The 20,144-nt window shown below is 41.0% G+C and overlaps 2 protein-coding genes across 4 annotated transcripts; one reads left to right on the top strand and one right to left on the bottom strand.

Moving 5' to 3' along the window:
- Positions 1 to 429: 429 nt before the first annotated feature.
- On the top strand, positions 430 to 10,739 carry LOC141004299 (coiled-coil domain-containing protein 17-like). The gene is made up of 15 exons (XM_073475730.1): positions 430 to 639; positions 1,525 to 1,653; positions 1,932 to 2,000; positions 2,328 to 2,451; positions 2,651 to 2,789; positions 6,130 to 6,246; positions 6,368 to 6,501; positions 7,157 to 7,279; positions 7,963 to 8,123; positions 8,264 to 8,349; positions 8,432 to 8,632; positions 8,850 to 8,985; positions 10,092 to 10,178; positions 10,353 to 10,463; positions 10,593 to 10,739. Exons 1-15 carry the CDS (start codon positions 430 to 432, stop codon positions 10,737 to 10,739), a joined length of 1,974 nt encoding a protein of 657 aa, XP_073331831.1.
- Positions 10,740 to 11,057: 318 nt separating this feature from the next.
- LOC141005370 (nuclear autoantigenic sperm protein-like) lies at positions 11,058 to 17,611 on the bottom strand. 3 transcript variants are annotated; one of them, XM_073477205.1, is made up of 15 exons: positions 17,478 to 17,611; positions 17,027 to 17,074; positions 16,820 to 16,933; positions 16,344 to 16,424; positions 15,278 to 15,384; positions 14,407 to 14,730; positions 14,107 to 14,168; positions 13,964 to 14,034; positions 13,741 to 13,814; positions 13,296 to 13,484; positions 13,015 to 13,187; positions 12,810 to 12,890; positions 12,633 to 12,707; positions 11,978 to 12,109; positions 11,058 to 11,252 (listed from the first exon to the last, which is right to left on the bottom strand). In XM_073477205.1, the coding sequence occupies exons 1-15, from the start codon at positions 17,513 to 17,515 to the stop codon at positions 11,214 to 11,216; spliced, it is 1,608 nt and encodes a 535-aa protein (XP_073333306.1). In that variant the 5' UTR covers positions 17,516 to 17,611; the 3' UTR covers positions 11,058 to 11,213. The 3 variants fall into 3 exon arrangements, with proteins under 3 accessions (XP_073333306.1, XP_073333307.1, XP_073333308.1); XM_073477206.1 differs by lacking the exon at positions 11,978 to 12,109; XM_073477207.1 differs by lacking the exon at positions 14,407 to 14,730.
- Between the last annotated feature and the right edge of the window lie 2,533 nt (positions 17,612 to 20,144).

Below are 20,144 nucleotides of genomic sequence, written 5' to 3'. Positions count from 1 at the left end.
AATGTGGTGTGAGAAGAAAGTGCAGAAACTGAGAGCTATTTTTGTTTGCTTCAGAAGCTCACAGCTCTCGACCACCAGCTTTAATCTCAAAGCTGCGGCTTCAGTTTGGTGTAAAAACATGATAATCTAACTGCACTTCTGACACGTTCATACAAGAGTATAACATGATGTTACTTACAAAATAGGCAGAGATAATCTGGTTTGTTCAGGAGAGCTTACCCCCAGCCCTACAACAAAGGCACTGGCATGGTTACCAACAAACATAAAAGCCAGTAACTCATACAGGAGGACAAACCAGACTGCCTTTAGATGAACCATCCATATTTAATTTATACTTGTCATTCTTACTATTAATCAAATATTAATTCCCACTTTATTTCAGTTTTCTGCAAACTTTTCTTCTCACGCTTGATAAAGTTCTGATACCGGATGGAGAGGGAACTGATCTGTGGTGACTGTAATATGGTGTTTCGCTCCACTGGGCTGCTTGAGAAACACAAAGCACTGTTCTGCATCAGGACTGGGACCAGGAGTGAGGCCGGACACGTTCGGGTGCAAAGACACAGCTCTGAACTTCTGATGAGAGACAGACCTGGGTGTGAGGAGCCTAAACAGACAAGAACACCTGACCTCGTTCAGGTAAGTGAGTCATACTGATCTGGTGAAGGAGAGTAAAGTCTAAGCAGGTGGATTAGCTGAGCGAGCTCTGCTCTGAACGAAACTAAAGAGGGAACTTATGTGATCAAAGTGGAGCTAATTTACCTAAAACTGTGAGCACTCACTTTGTCACCTATTATCATAAATTAAGGGTTTTGGACTGTTGGTTGGACAAAAGACGCAATTTGAAGATGTCACTTGGGCTCTGGGAAATAGTGATTTCCTAAATTTGTTGAAAATAATCATCAGATTGACAGTGAAAACTAGAATGGTACTCAATAGAGTGCATACCTCCACCAATGCCCAACAGTCCCCTTTAATTCAATTGAGCCTAATCAAATATCAAACTTGACGGCCCTGTTTCACTCCAAGTGTTAAACCATCCATAACTTCTGAACCATAGTCTCCAGATCTAGGATGCACATCAGATTGTACTCACTCGTAGATACCAGCGACCTAAATATGACTGACTTTTTTCATCAAGATCGCAATATAAATGTCGTAAACTGTCCTGGATATCTGTCCCTTTATTCGGATCTGCATCTGTTAATGTGGTCTATTCTGGGCAGAGACACACCTTCATCCAAGTTTCATGGAGTATTTGCACTACAGTTCTTTTATTTCAAAATGATTTTTGCATTGATTGTCTTACTAATGAACTGATATAACAGTTCAGAGTGTTTAATTTTATTCAGATAGTACCTGACTGGCTATGATATAAATGACAAAACTGAAAAATCTGTTTATCGGTCTACGTCTGTGTCTTGAGTTCAGACTGGAGCTGGTTTATGGGGCGTCTCTGTCGTTGTAGAGACAGAAGCAATAAAGAAACAGTTGATGTGTCTTTGTGTCTCTTTGTGTGCGCAGCTGAGAGGTCATCCCAGGAACATGAGCAGGTGGAGGAGTGTTGATGCCAAACCAAAGTCAGCAAGAGCAGAAGACACACCAGCAACCAGTCAGACAGCGAGTGCTGCTCTGCAAGATCTCACAGACGAGGTGAAACTGGACCATAAAGACTTAATCGATCCAAAATATAACATCTAAAACACAACGACAAAACAAGAAGCATTTATCAACGGTTAACTCCCTGTGATATATTATTGCTATATTAGCTAAGATTCATTAGATAGTTCATAAGAATCCAGATGAAAGTGTCATGGCAACATTTTGTGTCTCTCTCATTCAAGTATTTTAAACCAATTCTTGTCAAGGATACATTTTAAGTGTAAATATCAATATTGAATATAAAACAATTTCTATGTTCTGTCTTTTAGTTTCACAAGTCAAGGATGTCCGCTGAAGAAAATCTGCCAGACTGGTCCAAAAGGAGCACGGACCATGAGGTGGACTTTCTTGTGTCAGCCTTTTTCTCTCACAGTCTTTTCTTTTCCCCTCTTATTCCTCTGAGCGTTTCATTACATGGCACTTGGTGAGCACTTTAGTCATGTCAAGGTGCTATAAGTGTGAACATTTCTTCTATATTGTAAAATGTTTTAATAATACATGAGGTCAGAATTAGTCACAGGTCACTCTGAGCGAGGACGAGAGTACATTTTTATGGCGCTGGGTCTCAGAGTGACAAAAGAAATGAATTATTTTGCTCCAGGATGAAACATGTTTAGGAGCCAATGCTGCGCATGAATATATTCATTTATAAACATGGTCTTCAGGCGACTGGGCGTCAGCTGGGTCACAGTGAGAGGCTGAAGGAGATGAGGGAAATGGCAACGCTCCATGAGCGCCAACTGGCCCTGATACATGCTCACAACCAGCAGCTGGAGCAGCAGAGAGACGGTGAGGAACAAATGCCATAAACCGCCTGAGACCTTGTAATCCAAATACCCTCTTCAGCTTTTGTGTCAAAATCAGTGCTGAAATTCCCCTAAAATGTACACTCAATGTTGACATCAAAGACAGTGTTAATGTGTGTGTGTGTGTGTGTGTGTGTGTGTGTGTGTGTGTGTGTGTGTGTGTGTGTGTTTGTGTGTGTCAGAGCTGGCCCATCAGGTGAGTGTCCTGTCTGAGCAGAGCAAACCAGCTCACCTGGAGAGTCTGCTGATGGAGCTCAGAGAACAGGAGGAGAGAAACGACGAGACGCTGCAACAGCTCGCCGAACATCTCCATGTGTTACAGTAAGAGTGTACATGTACTGTAAATGTTTACGAATGTGAGGCCTTTAGATGTTCTCATCAGATGTTTACATCCTTAGTAAAATGAAAATAACAACAATACATTTTTCTAGAAATTCTGTATGTAAATAATCTCTGTAAAAAACTGGCCTCTGTCTCCGACGCTTTGGTGGGAGGCTGCTGAGCCAGGTTGAGCTGAGCCCCAACATTTCCCCCATGATGCGAGTTTGCAGTTCAGGCCACTAGCTGCATGTCTAACTGAGCTAACTAGCTAGCAACGGCCCTGCATAACCAGCAAAGAGAATAGTGAGCAGCAAGGCCAACCCGAGGAAATAAGTGGCCCTAAATAAGATTTTGTTTGTGGCCCAAAAACACTCCCAGCAAACCACGAAATCACAGACCACTGCTCATAACTGAATGCACACACTCATGCACACACACTTAACGGAGATGGACAAACAGACACTTACTGTTTTCCTTCAGCAGAGGTCATGTCAGCTGACGAGGTAGATAGTCCTGGTGTAGCCGAGGTTGCTCCAAAATATTTCTGCAACGCCCCTGAAAAGATTATACATTACATGACTATTAGTTTTCAAATATAGGCTGAAAGACACTTTAAAGATATGTTTTATGTATCTTTTATGTATCTACCAGGCCTAATTATTAACAACACAATTAATGCAATTTCATTTAAATTTACAGATTATACAATTAAACATAACTGGAAAGCAATAAATGGTAAACCTGAAAACATGTGGGGCAATATGGGCATTTAATACATTATGTATTAAAAATAATCAATCAAAACACAAACTGAATGTTGCAAGGAAACATTGGTAGTGATGCATGCAACCCTAGTTATGTTAGCTAGCAAGCAAATGGCAATAACTCAAGCTGTTTCTAATGGAAAAACATTTCAGCTAAAATGAATAATACATTCATTACTTTCTAGTCAGCATGCGTTGTTAAAATTATTGTGGCTATGTTAAGTTTAATTCAAACAAAACTTGAATGTTTCAAACTATGTGAGGTAACGTTAGCTATTCAGCTGCCTTCACAAGCAAAGCTAACTTCACGATCAAGGAGGTTACTGTATGTGATGCTAACAATGCTACTCAGGTAAGCTTGCTAGCAGTGAAAAAACCAAACCTGTTCTAATGAAAAACTCTTCAGAATCAGCATCTAAATGTTATCACGCATTTATTATTCCTAGCCTGCCTGTCAGGTTAGAATTAACTGTGGCTATTTTTTGTTTAATCCTTCAAAAACGCAACTTTAAGAAAATTCAGCTAATCATCACATAACGTTACCTTTATCCTGGGTCCTTTTTTCTCCAACTTTCTCTTCTTCCACTCTTCATGTCAGGCCTAAAGTTTCTGTTAGGAGCTATTTTGGTAATGCTGCTCGGTTCATCAGAATAACTTGTGAAAGGACATTTATTGCCGCAGTAACAAGCTGACTCAACAGGATGGCGCTGCTGCAAAAAAAGGTTACCAAACGTTACGAAGAGTGCCGCCATGGCTACATAAAGAGAGCTGAAATCATGCCCGTTCCAGTTGCCCTCATGGGAACTTATTTCGGAAAAACTCTGTATGGTAGTGAACGGAGAGAGACAAAAACATTTTGAGCCCCTCTGAATTGTGCTATGAATTGCACAAAATGTTTGTCAAGTTTAAAAGATAATTTTGGTCTCAGTTTTAAGTCTCAGTTTGTCATAAAACTAATGAAATATAAAACTGTCAAAATACGTAATTATAAAGACTACACAACCACTACTTGTCTCGTTGAACGCTCACCAAAACCTGTAACTTAAACATTGTAGAGCTGCTCCTGTAGATTAGCAGCTCACAGAACTGACCGACACTCCTTTCACAGAACTACAGTTGTCAGTATGAGCAGATTTATTGTGATTTTCATCTTTTGTAGTTCTATTTCTTGTGCCGAGTTGGCGGCCAGAACTAGATGATACTTTACTTTCATTACGACAAACTGCCACTTTCTTGAATTGAAAAATTGTCTTTTAAATTGAAAAACATCATATGTGTAGTTCATGGCACAATTCAAGAGGGATCAAAATATTATTTGCCTTTCTCCATTCACTACCATACAAAGTTGAGTCAAAGTAAGCCAGTTACAGGTGAGATCAATGGATTTCTACTGCCATGTTGCCCCGCTCTGGTTGTGTCAGCCATTCCAGCACAGCTCCCCACCAGCATTCCCTGCTCTGGGCCTGAATACCTCCTCCTGCCAGCAGTCCAAAAACACCTGTGCTGGCTGTGTAAACACCGACGCCTGGGGCTCCGAGCTCAAGCCAACTAGCTACACGGCTAACTGAGTTTATTAGCTGTAGTGGCCATTTGTCAAAATCTAAATCTAATTTTAAATCAAACTTAAAAATGCAAATCAAAGAGCCACTGCTGCACCACAGGCTTGTAGTGTAGGCAGGTGAAAGAAATTCAATGTCCATTCAAGGTTCCTCTGGTTGTCATGGTTTATTTTTCCAAAAAGCAAAAGAAGGAGGAATCCTGCTCTGGTTAAAAACCATAGGCCCACCCAGGTGCATCATGGTCCTACAACTATCCTTATTCCTATATAACCTAGACGGCCCACAGTGTTACCCAAATCCCCAAGCAAGACAAAATAAAATACTAAGCAGACAAAACTAAACATGCTAAACAAGGAAATAATTAAAACTAAACAAATAACTGGCAAAAGAAAATGCTATCAAACTCTAATCTAAATAAAGCAAACATCTAGAAAAATCAAAAAAGAAACAAAAGTTATCATTAGCAAAAATAATGACTAAAAACTAACAACGAACAAAGAGCTCCAACACAAGCAAATGGCGGCTACAGTTAGCAGCAGTTAGCGGTTTCTTTAGCTATAAGTGAAGCTATTTGTCCATCCGGAGACTCACTGTAACTCACTGATAGTTGAAGCAGAACAGCCGACATCAGAAGGAAATCAAGAAAACTTTTTCTCCATAAGACGTGGCGTACGTGCCAGAGCAGGCATGGCATCAACAGAGTTTTTTTAATGTGTATATGTCCGGGTAAATGGTGTCGGCACAGACACACAGGCCTACAAAAAGAAATGAGTGCTTCTGTGGTGCTCTGCCCCAGAGATGAATATTTAGTGAAATACATTTTTCCCCCCCTAGCTGCTGGATGACTCAGAGTGTCAATTATGTATTCCATCATGCCTGGGTAGTTTCCTCATTGTAACATTTGTGGTGAAATAAATTGAATTTCCTTTTGTAGGGTAAATCATAGCTGGGAAACTTTCCATAGATGCCAGAATGATTTAATTTAGATGATCTACTGTGTTTTCTTTGTCTTGTTAGTGTGCGGGAGGTCTCTGTACCTGCTGATCAGCCCGATCCACGCAAGAATGAAAAGATGCATCGTGACAGCTACGAGCTCATTTCTTGTTCAGACGGAGCTCTCTCTACCCAGATAAAGTACTTACCTACATCCTTCAAGAGACTTTTATGAGAAAATCAGGTTGTTTATATGTGAATATGAATTAGGTCTAATGAGCTGCCTGGTTATATGAGTGTCAATCAGGTCTCTTTGTTGCAGAGCCCTGCGGCAGGCATACATGCAGTCAGGTGGGTCAGATCCAGCCATTGTGGCACGCATGATCGACCTGCAGGCAGAAGCCCAGAGTCTGGAGAAGACCCGACCAGAGGCAGCCGGCAAGAGTAAGACTCAGAGTGATGCTGAACAGAAAATATGTGGTGCTTCTTACTGTATAACTCAACACAGCTGCGCTCAGTGGAGCCTTTATTAAACTTACTCGGTTTAATTTTTCCTCTCTAAAAAACTGGTTTCCTCGACTAACTCCATGGTTATCAGATTCTAGTCCTACACTTAATTAAAGATCCCCTCCAGACATGTTTTAAAACACTGTACTGACTAATAATGTGTTTCTGATATGTTTTAAACTTCTATTCTCTTGTTAAAATCCTTGAAATTGAAATTTTTCAATGGATTATTCAGACATATGAGAATTTTCTCAACCCATAAATAAACACCGATCATTCCTTTATTTGTTAATTCATTAAATGAGTCAGTTTCAAGGTATTGTGTCAAAAAATAATAATAATAATACTGAAATCAGCCTGTAAACTATCCATCAATGTAGAATGCAAACTGCGTCCAGGTCCCAACTCCCCCCAGTAATTACACAGGACGTGACCTCAGTGTCCTGACAGCTACAGCCACGATCACACGTGTATATGCAGAATATTGGACCAGTATGGGCTTCCATAATATTTGCGATGTCACAAATCGTGCTCGTACGACCGCCTCTGCACATTCAGTACATCATTCTAAACTGAGCTACATTATTGTCGTCCACGTGTCCAGAGGTGAAGCCTCCTCGGCGAGGTCCGAGCTGGGAGCTGCTGGCAGTGGAGCAGGAGAACCAGAGACTGGAGGAGGAGATCCTCAGGATGCAGCTCGCCAGGAGGCGACAGCATAACAATGAAGGTTGGAGAGTTCTCACAAATAAAAGACAAAAAAGAAACATTATATACTGTATACGCAAAATTACTGTACACGAGAAAAGTAATGCATCTTTTATTTGTAGAAGTAGGTTGTCAGTTTGATTCTCGTAAATTCTCTCTACTTTAACTGCCGGGGTTAAAACCTTTAAATGAAATAAGAGTATTTTTGTGCTCAGAAACAGACATATTAATGAACTGGCTAATTAGCCTGCTAACAAAATGACCAAGGAGCCGAATGAAGCTGTCAAAGGGCCAAAACGGTGCACAAGTCACCAGTTGAATAGGTCTGTTTTAGGTACAGGTACATTGATAGTAAACTCACTACATTGCATAATCTTTAACAGTTTGGTTTTTCTGAGTTCTGCCTCTTCAGTGATAATCCTCGCCCCTGGCATTGTGATACATGCAGTTTTATGAGTTGAATTCACTGCTGAGCAATATTGTCACAAGCTACAAGTGTACTGCTGACATTGTGTAGTGAGCTTTTTCTGTTACGCCGTGTGAAAACTAAAGTCCACCAAATCTAGTCATGCTGCCATTAAAGTGAAGTTATTTTTAGGTTGATTAAATGTGTGAAAGTCCCTGAACCTGAACATTATCATTAATACTGTAGATCAATAGTAGTCACACACAGAGGACATCTTGTCTTTGTGTGTCCTCTCTCAGCAGTGATTCAGAGGGAGAACCACCTGCAGATTCACAGTTTACAGGCAGAGATGGAGAGAAGCAAAGAAGCTCCCAGGCCCAGGAGACAGCCTCCTCCTCCACCTCCTCCTCATCCACCCCCACTCCAAACCAACACTCACATTTATGCACCTCTTTCACTGGTACATCATTTACAGTCAGAGTCAAACACAATTACACAATTCTGTGAAACAACATGGCAGACAAATCGTGTCAGTTAATGAGTCTTAGATCATCCACAGTGTTTGTCTGTGACATTAATTCAGATAGTGTTCCTCCTCAGCTTCAGGCCAGATCCTTCTCCTCTCCACCGGGAAGGTTCATGTTGGACTCTCTGGACTCTTTGGGTCCGGCCCCCTACGACCCCACGTCAGTTTAAGTCTACAAACCATCCATTGTATATCACTGTCTCTCTTGAATTTAAACTGAGTAACATCCTCTGCTGTTTCAGCGCTGGTTTTGTGGTTTTCTATGACCTGGTGCTGGGGGCTGCTGTCTCCCAGAGGGCTCTGCGCCTGGTGGCAGCTCTCTACTCAGAAGGTCAGGAGGTGGGACCACCGACTGCACTGCCCCCTGTCCAGTGCCGGCCTCACACGCACAGCCTCAGCCCTACAAACTGTGCCCTCCTGTCATTTAAACAATCTGTACCCAGGTAGGAGAGAGAGCTGCATTTATTATCATATACAACTGTGGAGTGACTTAATTTTTCTGTGGACAGGGCTTCAAAACTAGGCTTCGGTAAATAACAGGGAAAAGGAAATGACCCAAAATCCACTTTCATTTAGGAAGAGAAACACTTAACATCATGGATGGCGTGTGGCCTGAGCTCACCCTCAAATGTACATATATCTGAACATTTCCTCCTGTAGGATCCAGCCGTCACCCTCCTTCTCTCTAGTGGTGGAGGTGCAGGCAGCAGGAGATCTGGATGTTCACGCTCAGGAAGTCTTTAAACTGGCATCCTGCGGCTGGGCACAAATGGAACTCTTTGATCAGTATAACCAGGTAAAAATGGATTTATTGATCGATTGATTTTGCATTATTGTGTCATGCACAAACAACAAGCCTGTTGGAGAAGCTATTACTGATGACAGCCTGTAGGAGAAGCTAACACTGACATTAGCCCTTCAAATCTAGCAAGTAACGTTCTTTCTCTCATGATAAAATGACTACTGTACATGTAGCCTACTGTAATTCAACCTCACTCAAAAACAGCAAGTACCTACAACAGTGTACAGATTGATGAAGGTTCTCAGTCATCCAGGTCATGGTAAATCTAGGCGCTGCATTGTAAGCAACTGGACTTGTTTCAGTTTGTTGAAGACGTTTCACCTCTCATCCAAGAGGCTTCTTCAGTTCTAACTAACTGGAGGGGAGTTGCAGGCTTTTAAACTATGTGTGGGAGTGTCCTTACAGAGTCGTTAAGGACACTGTTAGCTCTGAGTTTCAGAGTCATTAGGGCCACTTGTGGGTCGTTGGTCATTCTGGCCTTCATGTGGGTTGCTAAGGCTAGGTGAGCCCAGGTGTGAATGGTTGTTAAGCTGTCTGGGGAGGGAACTCAGTACTGCATTGTAGGTGGGTGATAAGTAATGTTGTAGGCCACCTCCTCTGTTCAAAGACGGTCTTTTCAGTTTGACATAGATCTATGTCGAACTGGAACGTCTTCAAGAAACTGAAACAAGTCCAGTTGTCTACGATACAGCACCCACAACAGTGTACATAGTTACATGTTGCGCGCCACTGAAATGAAATATACTACTTGGGATTAGTGTTCCTGTTGTAATGCACCAGTGTTCCAGGTGTTCTCATCTGTTCACAGAGAGATTACACCGAGTCAGGCCTCAGCTCAGTTAATATCATGTTGTTGATGTTTATTAAACAAAAAACAGGGGTTTTGAGGCTATAGACCAAAACGATGAGATTCATGAACTTTTATTAATTTTAATTTAATTTCCTGCTGAGTTCATGAGTAAACTGATTGCACCATTTGGCAGAATTTAGCATTTAACTATCACAGATTATCATGAAAATCTAAATCACCATCTGCTATTTTTGGTATGACACTTTAAAGTGAATGTCATAACATTTTAACATCTGGTCTCCAATAACAGCTCCATAGTGGCCACTGGAGGGTGCCGGTGCGCTGTCTGCCGATTAGACCCTCATTGAGCCTTGCTCAGCTCAACTCAGTGCCCCAGGTACACAGACCTCAAGAGAAACACCTGATCACAGCAGTTTCTACATAAACAGTGCTGTTCATTATCCACCTAAGTTATCTAGTAGATGTTCTGTTTCGGGCTGATGCAACTTTTTGGAGGCATAAGCGAGGCAGTAAATGACACACCTGACCTGAATGTTTCTGTAAACTTCAGGTGGGCAACATGGAGCTGTGTGTACGTTTGGTCAATGGACGAGATGGAGATGTACACACTCTGGCAAAGCCTGACCCGGCCAGCACCAGTCACTATAAATATCCAGCTGTGGTAGGATATGGAACATTTTCCTAATTACAGAAATCTAATTCTTTAGGATTAATAATTGCAGTGGTATTTAGAGTATTTGCTACTTTTTTTATTAACAAGCTTCAGTGTGGTGCCGTTGTTTCTATTCAGGGGTCATATCCTGCATCCGTCAGTGGAAAAGCAGCACGGCCAGTTTCAGTTGATCCACAGCCCACTGGAGAGGATCAACTCTCACCCCTTTTACTGTTCAATGATCACCAAGACCCTCCAGCTACAGAGGAGGTCAGGCAGAGTTGAAAACATAACCAGGATGTAGCCATATGAACCGTTTTCCTCTAAAGACAATAAAAGGCATTTACTTTTCTTTTGTTGTGGTTGAAATATGCAGATACTCACATTTCATATGAAACCAGTGAAAAAAAAAAACAAAAAAAAAACAAAATGATAATTTTTCGAACCACTAAGAATGTGTCATTTGTATAAGTCTAAACAGATTTAATATAAAAACAATACTTTGTTGCTGCCAAACTGTCAATGCATGTTTCATTTCTTCTAAACAGCAACTAGTGTTTTTGTCAAGTTCCCTGAAAGTCTAAAGAATCTCATGATACAAACTTACATCTGCAAATTTTTTATTCTTTTACTACAAGTATACAAAACTGGACAGACAAGTCTATGAAAATGGATCTTATTTACAGAAACAAAGTGTTGGAGGTGGAGGGGCTGATAGGCATGCTGTGCTGGTTTTGTAGATCAGGAAAGATGAGGATGTCACGCTGAAGACTTGACATGGGATGACTGGCTGGCAGGCTACAGGGAAGAAAGAAACAAAATTAAGTCAACAGCAGGAGAAGGCTCACAAACATGCTGCTTGCATATCTCTATGGTCTTGGGAAGAGTTTTCAGATGGCTGGTTTGTCTCCGATGGCTCTTTTAAAGAGTGCCCTCTGCTGCAGTTTCATCTACAAATATAACTGTAGAAAGAAACATTTAGACAGATATGAACTTTTTGATCAGTGCAAATAGACAATGTGCTTTGTACTTTAACCACAGTAACAGCTGATGCTGTATGTCTAGTTAGAAGCTCTGAATGAACACTCCCGTTTGCTTCATACAGATAAAAGCCACCTCAAGGAGAATTTTGAAGCAGTGATTTAAAAGCAAAACAAAAAACACTGTCAAGTCTGTCAACTTTATATCTTGAGTCTGGACGGTCAGTAGCCACAGACTCATAGTATCAGCACAAGAACCCAGATGACTTAAAGCATTACATTACACAGGATTCTTCCAGGCTTCCTTAGAAGTGGTTTTGAGTGATTACAATTTAAAAAAAAAAAAAAAGAAAAAAAAAGGAGGTGAATTTCCTGCATTCATTCAGATTGCAACATTTCAGCCTTTACAGATAGCTTACAGCTTCTGAATCCGGATTAAGACACCTGGATCTCCACCAGAAACCACATGCAAGTACCAACTACTACATGTTCCCCTCCATCTCAATCTCTCTGGAGTACGTAGGACAGAAGCCTATCACTCGCCTCCTGTGATTTTCCCTCCTCGACTCCATTGCCGTTGCTGGCACTAGAGTCACCGCTGCCATTAACTGAGGCTTCCTGTTTCGCTTGTTTAGCATCAGTGTCCTTTACTGGGCTCTCCTCCTCTGGTTTCCTCTGTGTAGAAACATAAAACCAGGACAAAGGGAGGGGAAGAGAAGACTGAACGCTTCTGTGCACAACAATGCAAACAACCTTTAACAAAAAAGGTTGACATTTAGAGGGAAACTGGAACCGAAATTTTGACGCCAAGGAGCCATCACTAATGTCAAGGTCAAGCACACCTGCATCATGCACACAGATAAGCCAATAAAACCATAAATTATAGCATTAAGCAGCACCACAACCACCTACACTCACACACCACAACTACAGTAAGATGAACAACAGCAGTCACTTCAAACCACAACACACAAGCTAAAGACTGACATGCTCAGAAAGACGCAACATCCCAACAACCAATGCAGTCACACACACACACAGACCTTGCAACAAAGTGAGTGGCACATGACCAGCTTCAATATAATGATTATAGCTTCAGTGAAGGTTTTTACTTCGTGATCAATTGAATTATTGGCTCCATTCTGTGGTCTGAACAATCAAAGAAAAAACATGGCAGGCAGAGATCAGTGGGCCTCACCTTTTTCCTGACGAGGTGAGAGATGTCTGAGGCTGCTTTGGAAGACGAGGCACTGTCAGAGGATTTAACTGGGATCTGAAATGGAAAGGTTTGAGATGTGTTGTGGCATTAATGCGTGTTACTAATGTGTTTGTATTTAGGACAGAGTTTTAAGATGTGCACAAATACTGCCTTTACTTGGCTGGCTGTTGTAAAAGCTGAAGACGACGAAGGGCCCCCATTTTCACACAGGAATGCTGATGAGGTTGAGGCTCCACCCTGCAAGAGGTCAGTCAGTTACCCAAAAAACTTCCAGGTGCATTTTTAAACTGGAAACTTAAATACCAAGATACACAAATCTACATTTTCTGTGATGATTTTGACACGATAACAGTTTACGCACTAGTGTCTGCTGGATGGCCTGGGAGGCAGCGCTGCCTGTTCTCTGGCTTTCCTTGGCATCCTCCACCTTTTCTCTGATGTCAGGCAGAAGCTGCTTCAGCTCCTCCATCTCGATTTTCTCTTCTGCTGCCCCATCTGCTCCTTCTGCTGCAGCGATCACCTCCTGCAACATAGCTTTACGCCAACAATGATTGATTAGTACATCAAACAGTGCAGGTGATGCCCGCCACACCATGTACCAGTTACTTTATTTATGCTCATCTTCAGAGGGGGAAAACCTACCCAGACGGGCCTCGATGACCTTTATGGAGCTGTTGTAGTGCTGGATGGCCTGGCTATACTGATCCATGTAGCACAGTGTGGTGGCTACGTGATAGTGGGTCTCTGCCAGCAGACGACTGTGGGGAGGAAGATGCTTCAGCTGCAGGGAAAGACACTCCTGGAAGTCTTCCAGTGCCTGGGGATAGTTACCTGGGGAAGGGAACGCGTGGGACTCAATACCACTTTCAAAAATTGCTAGGGACCCCAAGTGTATGTTTTCAGCCACACACCCAAAACTATTTATAAAAAGAAATTGCAAAACACGGCCATGCAACACGCATTATTCAGTGAAGTAAATAGCGATGTTGACAAAGCCAAAAACACACACAACCTGGGCAGGTTCACCACGGACATCTCAGACGAGACTTTTCAATCCTGGAAATTCAGTGTGCTGTATGAAACCTACCTGATTCAGCACTGACTTCTCCGAGTTTCAGATATGTCTGGGCTGCCATCAGCTGGTTGTCTTTGCCTTCTTGTCTGTGGGAACGAGTAAGATATTAAATGATAAATTTTACCTACCCTGTATTTTTATAAGGTGACCTGACCTGCTTGAACTTGTGCCCAGTCTAAATCTAACAACTTCTTAACTGCCAACAGGCTTGCTTTTGTGCCGTTGTTGAACTTACCTTTTGTAGATTACTTTAGCCACCTCCAGCATCTCCCACGCCAACTGCAAATTCCCAACTTCCTCCTCTTCCTGAAAGGTGAGGAAGGCATACATCAAAAATCAACAATTATGTCAGATAGAGTCACATGAACAAGAACTCACCTTATCCTGTCCATTTGTCTCTCCATCATCATCATCATCGTCGTCATCATCATCGTCATCATCTGTTGAAGCAACAGAACAGTAATTATACAGGGCTAGATATCATTTTTCTACAGTGTCACGCAGAAAGCAAATTTGCATAAGAGAAATATTTCCCCTGAAGTGCAGTAAGCTCTTTCTCTGGTGCTTTTCCCGTCACCTTTTTTAAACACCTGTGAACTGGCCTGTTTTATGTCAAGAAATATCAAGCTTGTGCTCCGCCCATGCACACAAACTGTTCTGAATCCAAAGATTAACTGCCCTCAGGTTCTTCATCATCCTGTTCAGCATCCTTCTTTGATTCCTCTTGCTTTGCCTCCATCTTCTCCTCATTCACAGTTTCTTTTCCAGGAGTCGTACTTTCCTCGACACCGTTCACAGGAGCACCTGGGCTCTTCTCATCTCCGTTCACATGAGCTATCTGGACTGAACTTGAAGGTTCCTCTGATCCATTCACATGTTTAACTGGGGACTTGGCCACACCGTTTTCCTTTCCATCCTCAGACTTCAGCTTGCCCGCCTCAGTCTTTTCTTCCTCTGCCATTGCATCATACACCTGCTTTCGTAGCTCATCTCTAGTTTTTTCTGCACCACAGTGGCATTTGAAAAAATGACTCACATTAGAGTGCATCTTTGAAACATGTTCAGTTGATCTGTGACAAACACTTGCCTGAAAGCTCACAACTCATTTTGTTAGAAGAATTCACTACAATACTGCATTTGTACATGACTGGAAATGGCAGGAAAACTCAACCTTCTTGCATTTGAGCCAAAAGTGATGGAAAAACATGGACACCAACACCAAAGTGCTGTTTAGCTTCTTACCTGCTCCAGACATGTGCAAGTCTGACTTGTCTTATTTACATGAGAAGTCCTGTGTTTTACCAGAACTGAGATTTAAGAAAATACATGCAACTTAAAATACCCGAGCGCATGTGAGACAGAGAGATGCCCCTGACTTAACCAAACGTTTCCTAATTTTCCTTGTTTGGAATGAAAATCAAAAACATTTTTACACAAACTAAGTTCATTTTGAGACAAAAAAATCCAACAATATCCATCTGAAATCACTTGTGATCCTGTTCCTTTAAGGGGAAATGCTTTTGCGATGATAGAAACACTTAATACTGACCATCAAGATTGTTGGCACTCTCAATATTGGAGTCGTTTGGCTGCTCCTCTTCCTCAGATTCTTCTGGGACTCCCTCCAGGGCATTACCAAGGACACTGTTCTCCATCCTACCCAACACACACACAAAAGACCAGAACAGCCAAAGTAAACAAAAAAGGTACTGCTAACAGGGGAAGGGAAAAAAAGGGTCAAGCTGAAAAACTCACTCTGAAGTAAGGAACAGAACTCAGTTCCCACCCCTTGTTAAGCATTAAATTCAAGGATGACTTTGAGGACTATCCAGACCCATGTCCCTCAAAGTCAAAAAGGACATAGTTTGAGAAACAGTTCAAGTACTGTTAAAACCCTGATAGTTTTTTATAAATGAGAACTAGCAGACTCTACTGAAGCTCAGACTATTAAAAACAGAGGCTTGAAAATATGAATGCTTCATAATTGTGTTAGAGATGGCAGGAAACTGCCCTGAGACACATGAATACAGCAGCCTATTTACTAACATTACATTTTGAACAATACATAATTCACCCTCACTTTCAATAACCCATGTCCATTTTCCAAAACTTTAAAAAAAAAAAAAGGCCTTGATTATTTTCCCTCTCAAATTCACAATCTTCAAAAAAAAAAAAAAAAAAAAAAAAAAAAAAAAAAAAGGATTTCCATGACCTGTGGGAGCCCCCCCAAAATCATCATAAAAGTAGTGTTGTCACTATATTCAAGTCCATGGAGAATAAATTGACAACATTACATATCACATTTTAGATATTTATAGATGGAGATAGAGAAATGGAACAAGGATCGTGTACTAAATGTTAACAGACTGTTAAGAGTTGGAGCTATCTGTGCTCTACAGCGGACTGTGTCAACTCGCTGTTGGAGAGGAGATTGAGAAAACGTAGCTAGTACTCTTGTATCAACACAGAGAAATTATTGAAATATAATAGCATTATAAAAATATCAATTCAGACTATTAAACAAAGTGATGAATCATCAGCTTTGTGTCACTCTTACGGTAACACCACCCAACAGGCAATACAACTTAAAATGTGAGTAATTAAATGAACTCAACCTGGCAAGCTCCAGCAGGGACTTCCCACAGAGGAAGAAGGCCTCGCCACACTCATCTGCAGTGTCCCCGTACCTTTCGGCCCTGGCAGACAGACATCACAAGTGTTGATTAGATTAAACGTAGGAATGCAGTAACGAGCCGAGACACAATTCCAACACATTTTTAAATAAAAACGCAATACAAAAGTCAAAACAGACACTACTCAAAATTATTTAAGGATATGGGTGCAAATGTGCATGCGCATGGATATGCAATAAAAGTCAAATGAAATGTGTTGCATTGTTTTAGGAGACAAATATTCACAAATTGCAAAAATTCAGATGTTAGAGACTAAACAACCAAGTGAAACTAAAATAAAAAAGTCCAAACTGATTGATCTGCAGACAAGAGAAATTGAGAATACTGCAGCTTGATAACATGATGAAGCATCAATATCAACAGTGAATATTGTTTCCTGTATATCCTCAGATACTCACAACATACTGCAGGCGTCCTGGAAGACACCGACGGCAGAAACAACATCTCCCATCACTAGATGCTTGTTCCCTGTGCCGATCAGTTTCTTAGCCTCCTCCATGACATCAACAGAGCTGCAGGTAAGACAAAAAAACCACATGCACGTTTGGTCACCGCTGAATGACAAACGCGACAGATGCAGCTGTGTTGTCTGTCCGGACACTCACCTGTCTGCCGCGGCAGCTGACGATGATGAGCACGGCTTCTCCTCCGCACTGAAACAGTCACAGTTCAAACTTGAGTTCAGAAAGCCAACACAAACTCTCTGAGCTCACTCTGAGTCATAACCACAGTCGACACACCTAACTTTCACTGTCGACTCTCATAGTTCAAGCTGTTCGCCTCGTCTTATTGTTGTTAGCATCGTATGGCTGTTAGCATACTAGCCTAGCAGTTGGGGGGTGACAATGTTTGTTAGCAGAGCCGGCAGGCACCACCAGGCACTGTGAGCTAACCATCCCATTACTTTCATAGTCACTGTCATTGACCAAGTGTGGAAACCTATAGGTCATGCGGTCGGTAATAACCACGCAAGGTCGTCAACTCGGTAGCTACAGGCTAGCTAGCAGTGTTTCCCCAGCAGACGTTATACAGAGAGAAATTACAAGCGAGTCTTACCTCCCAGAGCCGGACGCGGTGGACGTTTCCTCTGGCATTATGTCAGGATAATAGGAAGGACGATGGAGAGACAGAACAGCGGGTCGGTCTACCGTGCCGTGCCGTGATAAAGTACAGATAGACTTGTTGTGAGAGTCTTTGTTGGCGCGCTTAAATAGAGAAAAGACGGCTTTCTATTTCCGCTTAACTTGGAACGCGGGAGATTGGAGTTAAAGGAGCCGCAGCAAGTATCATGATGCATTCAGGGCCGGTGGGGAAATCTTTATAATAGTTTCATGACAGCGGACTTAACCTAGCAGAATGATGTCAAAGGCAAATAAAGAGATTCTGCTGTGTACTTATGGACGTATAGAAGTCTTAATGATAATGTAAGCGGACATATTGCTTGATATTCGATTTTTAATTTGAATACATGATCAGTAAGCTTTCATCACTTGGGATAGTCAGATTTACCAGGACTGAATGCAGCACTATGTCACGCTAATTTAAAACGTGTTACTTTGACGGAAACCCTCCTGTTTTGTCCTGACAGGACGTTAGACACATCACCAAAAGCCTTTCAGTCGACAGAATAACATAATATGCGACAGTCCCTTTAACTGCCTGCCGCTGTCGTCTCCTCTGAAAACGCAATCAGGTGAGAGAGAAACCTTTCAACCCTCCAGGACGTCAACATCCGGCTGTCGGTCACCGGTAGGAAACCTGCGTTGGCAAAATAAACGAATAAACACTTGACAGTCATGACAAACACAAGGAAGCCTGGTCTAAAAGTCAATATGAGTCATTCCAAGTAAAAAGACTAAAGGTGATAAAACAGACAAAATCACAGAAAAAGAGAGAGAAGAAAAAAAGTAATGCAAAAATAGAAATAAATAAAATACTAAAAACAATGAAGGACAACAAGACGACATCACATCATTTGTTGTAAAGCATTATGAAAAAATGACAAGGACAGAAAGCTGTTTAATGAAATGTATAATCCGTAGAAACTAAATGAATTACATTTTGAAAAAATAAAACAAAAATCAAGCAACAGCAAGAGACAATTAGATAATCTGATGATTAATTTGATTTTTCATTTAAAGCCTCTCAGTATTTTCTTTGACACAATAAGCAGATCAACTTGAAATAATAATTATCTCTTTGACACTTCTGATGATGTTTTGAGAGGAAATAAGTAAACATTTCCTACAGAAGTTCATTCTTTGGGCCCCCAGGTTGTCCTAGTATGTTGTATGTTGCCAGAATGGAGGCTAAATAACTGTCCCAGATGACCCGAACATGCAGTCCCACATTCTCAGTTACATTTCATTAAGAAACTAAAATGAAAACTAAATAAAAAAATGTTTAATTAAAAAAGACTAAAATACATTTTCAACATTTTAATTAATTTTTTTTTATCACAAACATAATTTGATACATAATTAGAAATATTTTCTTGTTATGACAGATTCATATCCTTAACAATCTTATCAGAATCCTATATATGTTGCTGTTACATATGATTAGCTTTTATTATGAATGCTGTCCAAGCAGTATGTTAATTGTTGTACTTACTCAATGGTAGTAGGCATTGTGTGTGATGTATTTAAACATTGCAATGTTTTGTTTATCATAATCATTATAAATAATGGAGAGGTGGCTCTCCAGGTAACCAAACCAGCTGCATTTCCTCTAAAACTGTCCCACTCAGGCTGACAGGTTCCCTTCAGCTGAGCCCTCCATGCAGTCTCGGGGGCAGGGCCTTTGCCACATAAACACATACAGGGTCTGCCTTTCCCTCTCAGCCGCAGCTGCAGGCTCTCTGAGCTCACAGTGGTGGTCTTTGGAGGAGATATATTCCTTGCTCATAAATGGAGGATCTTTCAAAGGATGATTTTTAAAAAATGTATTACTTGTCTTTAAATCACTCAATGTTTCCGGGCCTAAATACACCCCATTTACTTTACTCAGGTCATCTGGGACCAGTTTACTTCAAAACCAAGCAAGGTCTAGTAGCTCTTAGCATCTAAGATCCCCACCTGTTTAAAATTTAAATCAAGATGTTACCGTTCACTGTGGCTTTCAAATAAGTAGATTCATAAATGATTTTTAATCTGTCACTTTTTATTTGCTTACTTTTATGTTTGTTGTCTTTAGAATGCATTTTTTATTTGTATCTATTTATTTTGCTTTTATTGTTTTTGAAGTGCAATTTTAAATGTCTTAATATTTTATTTTAATGTTCTGAAGAAGCCTCTTGGATGAGAGATGACCTCTTCAAGAAACTCAGCTGCCTTCATGAAGCACTTAGATACATCTTATTTTAATGCATTTCTATGTCTCGGTGAAGCACTTTGTATTGCCTTGTGTCTGAATGGTGCTAAATATATAAACTTGTCTTGTATTGCTCCAACACTCTCTCCTCCTGTTTTTGTCACTGTTACATTACCTAAGAATATTAAAACCATTCTTTTTTATACCATAGTGTGATATCAGAGTATATCCACACAGAAAATAGCACAGATACCACGCCATTACCTCACCTGGTTAAGTTTTTATTAACTCATCTAGGATGTAGGTCCTCTTATCTGTCAGGTAGAAAATATCTATCAGAATCAACTACTATTAAAGCAAAACATAGAAAAGCTCATTCTGTCAGGTAGGAAATATCTATAAGAATGTGAC

The sequence above is a fragment of the Pagrus major genome, chromosome 11, assembly GCF_040436345.1.
Source record: "Pagrus major chromosome 11, Pma_NU_1.0".
In the NCBI taxonomy this organism is placed as follows: domain Eukaryota; kingdom Metazoa; phylum Chordata; class Actinopteri; order Spariformes; family Sparidae; genus Pagrus; species Pagrus major.
This window is presented reverse-complemented; position numbering and strand designations above follow the sequence as displayed.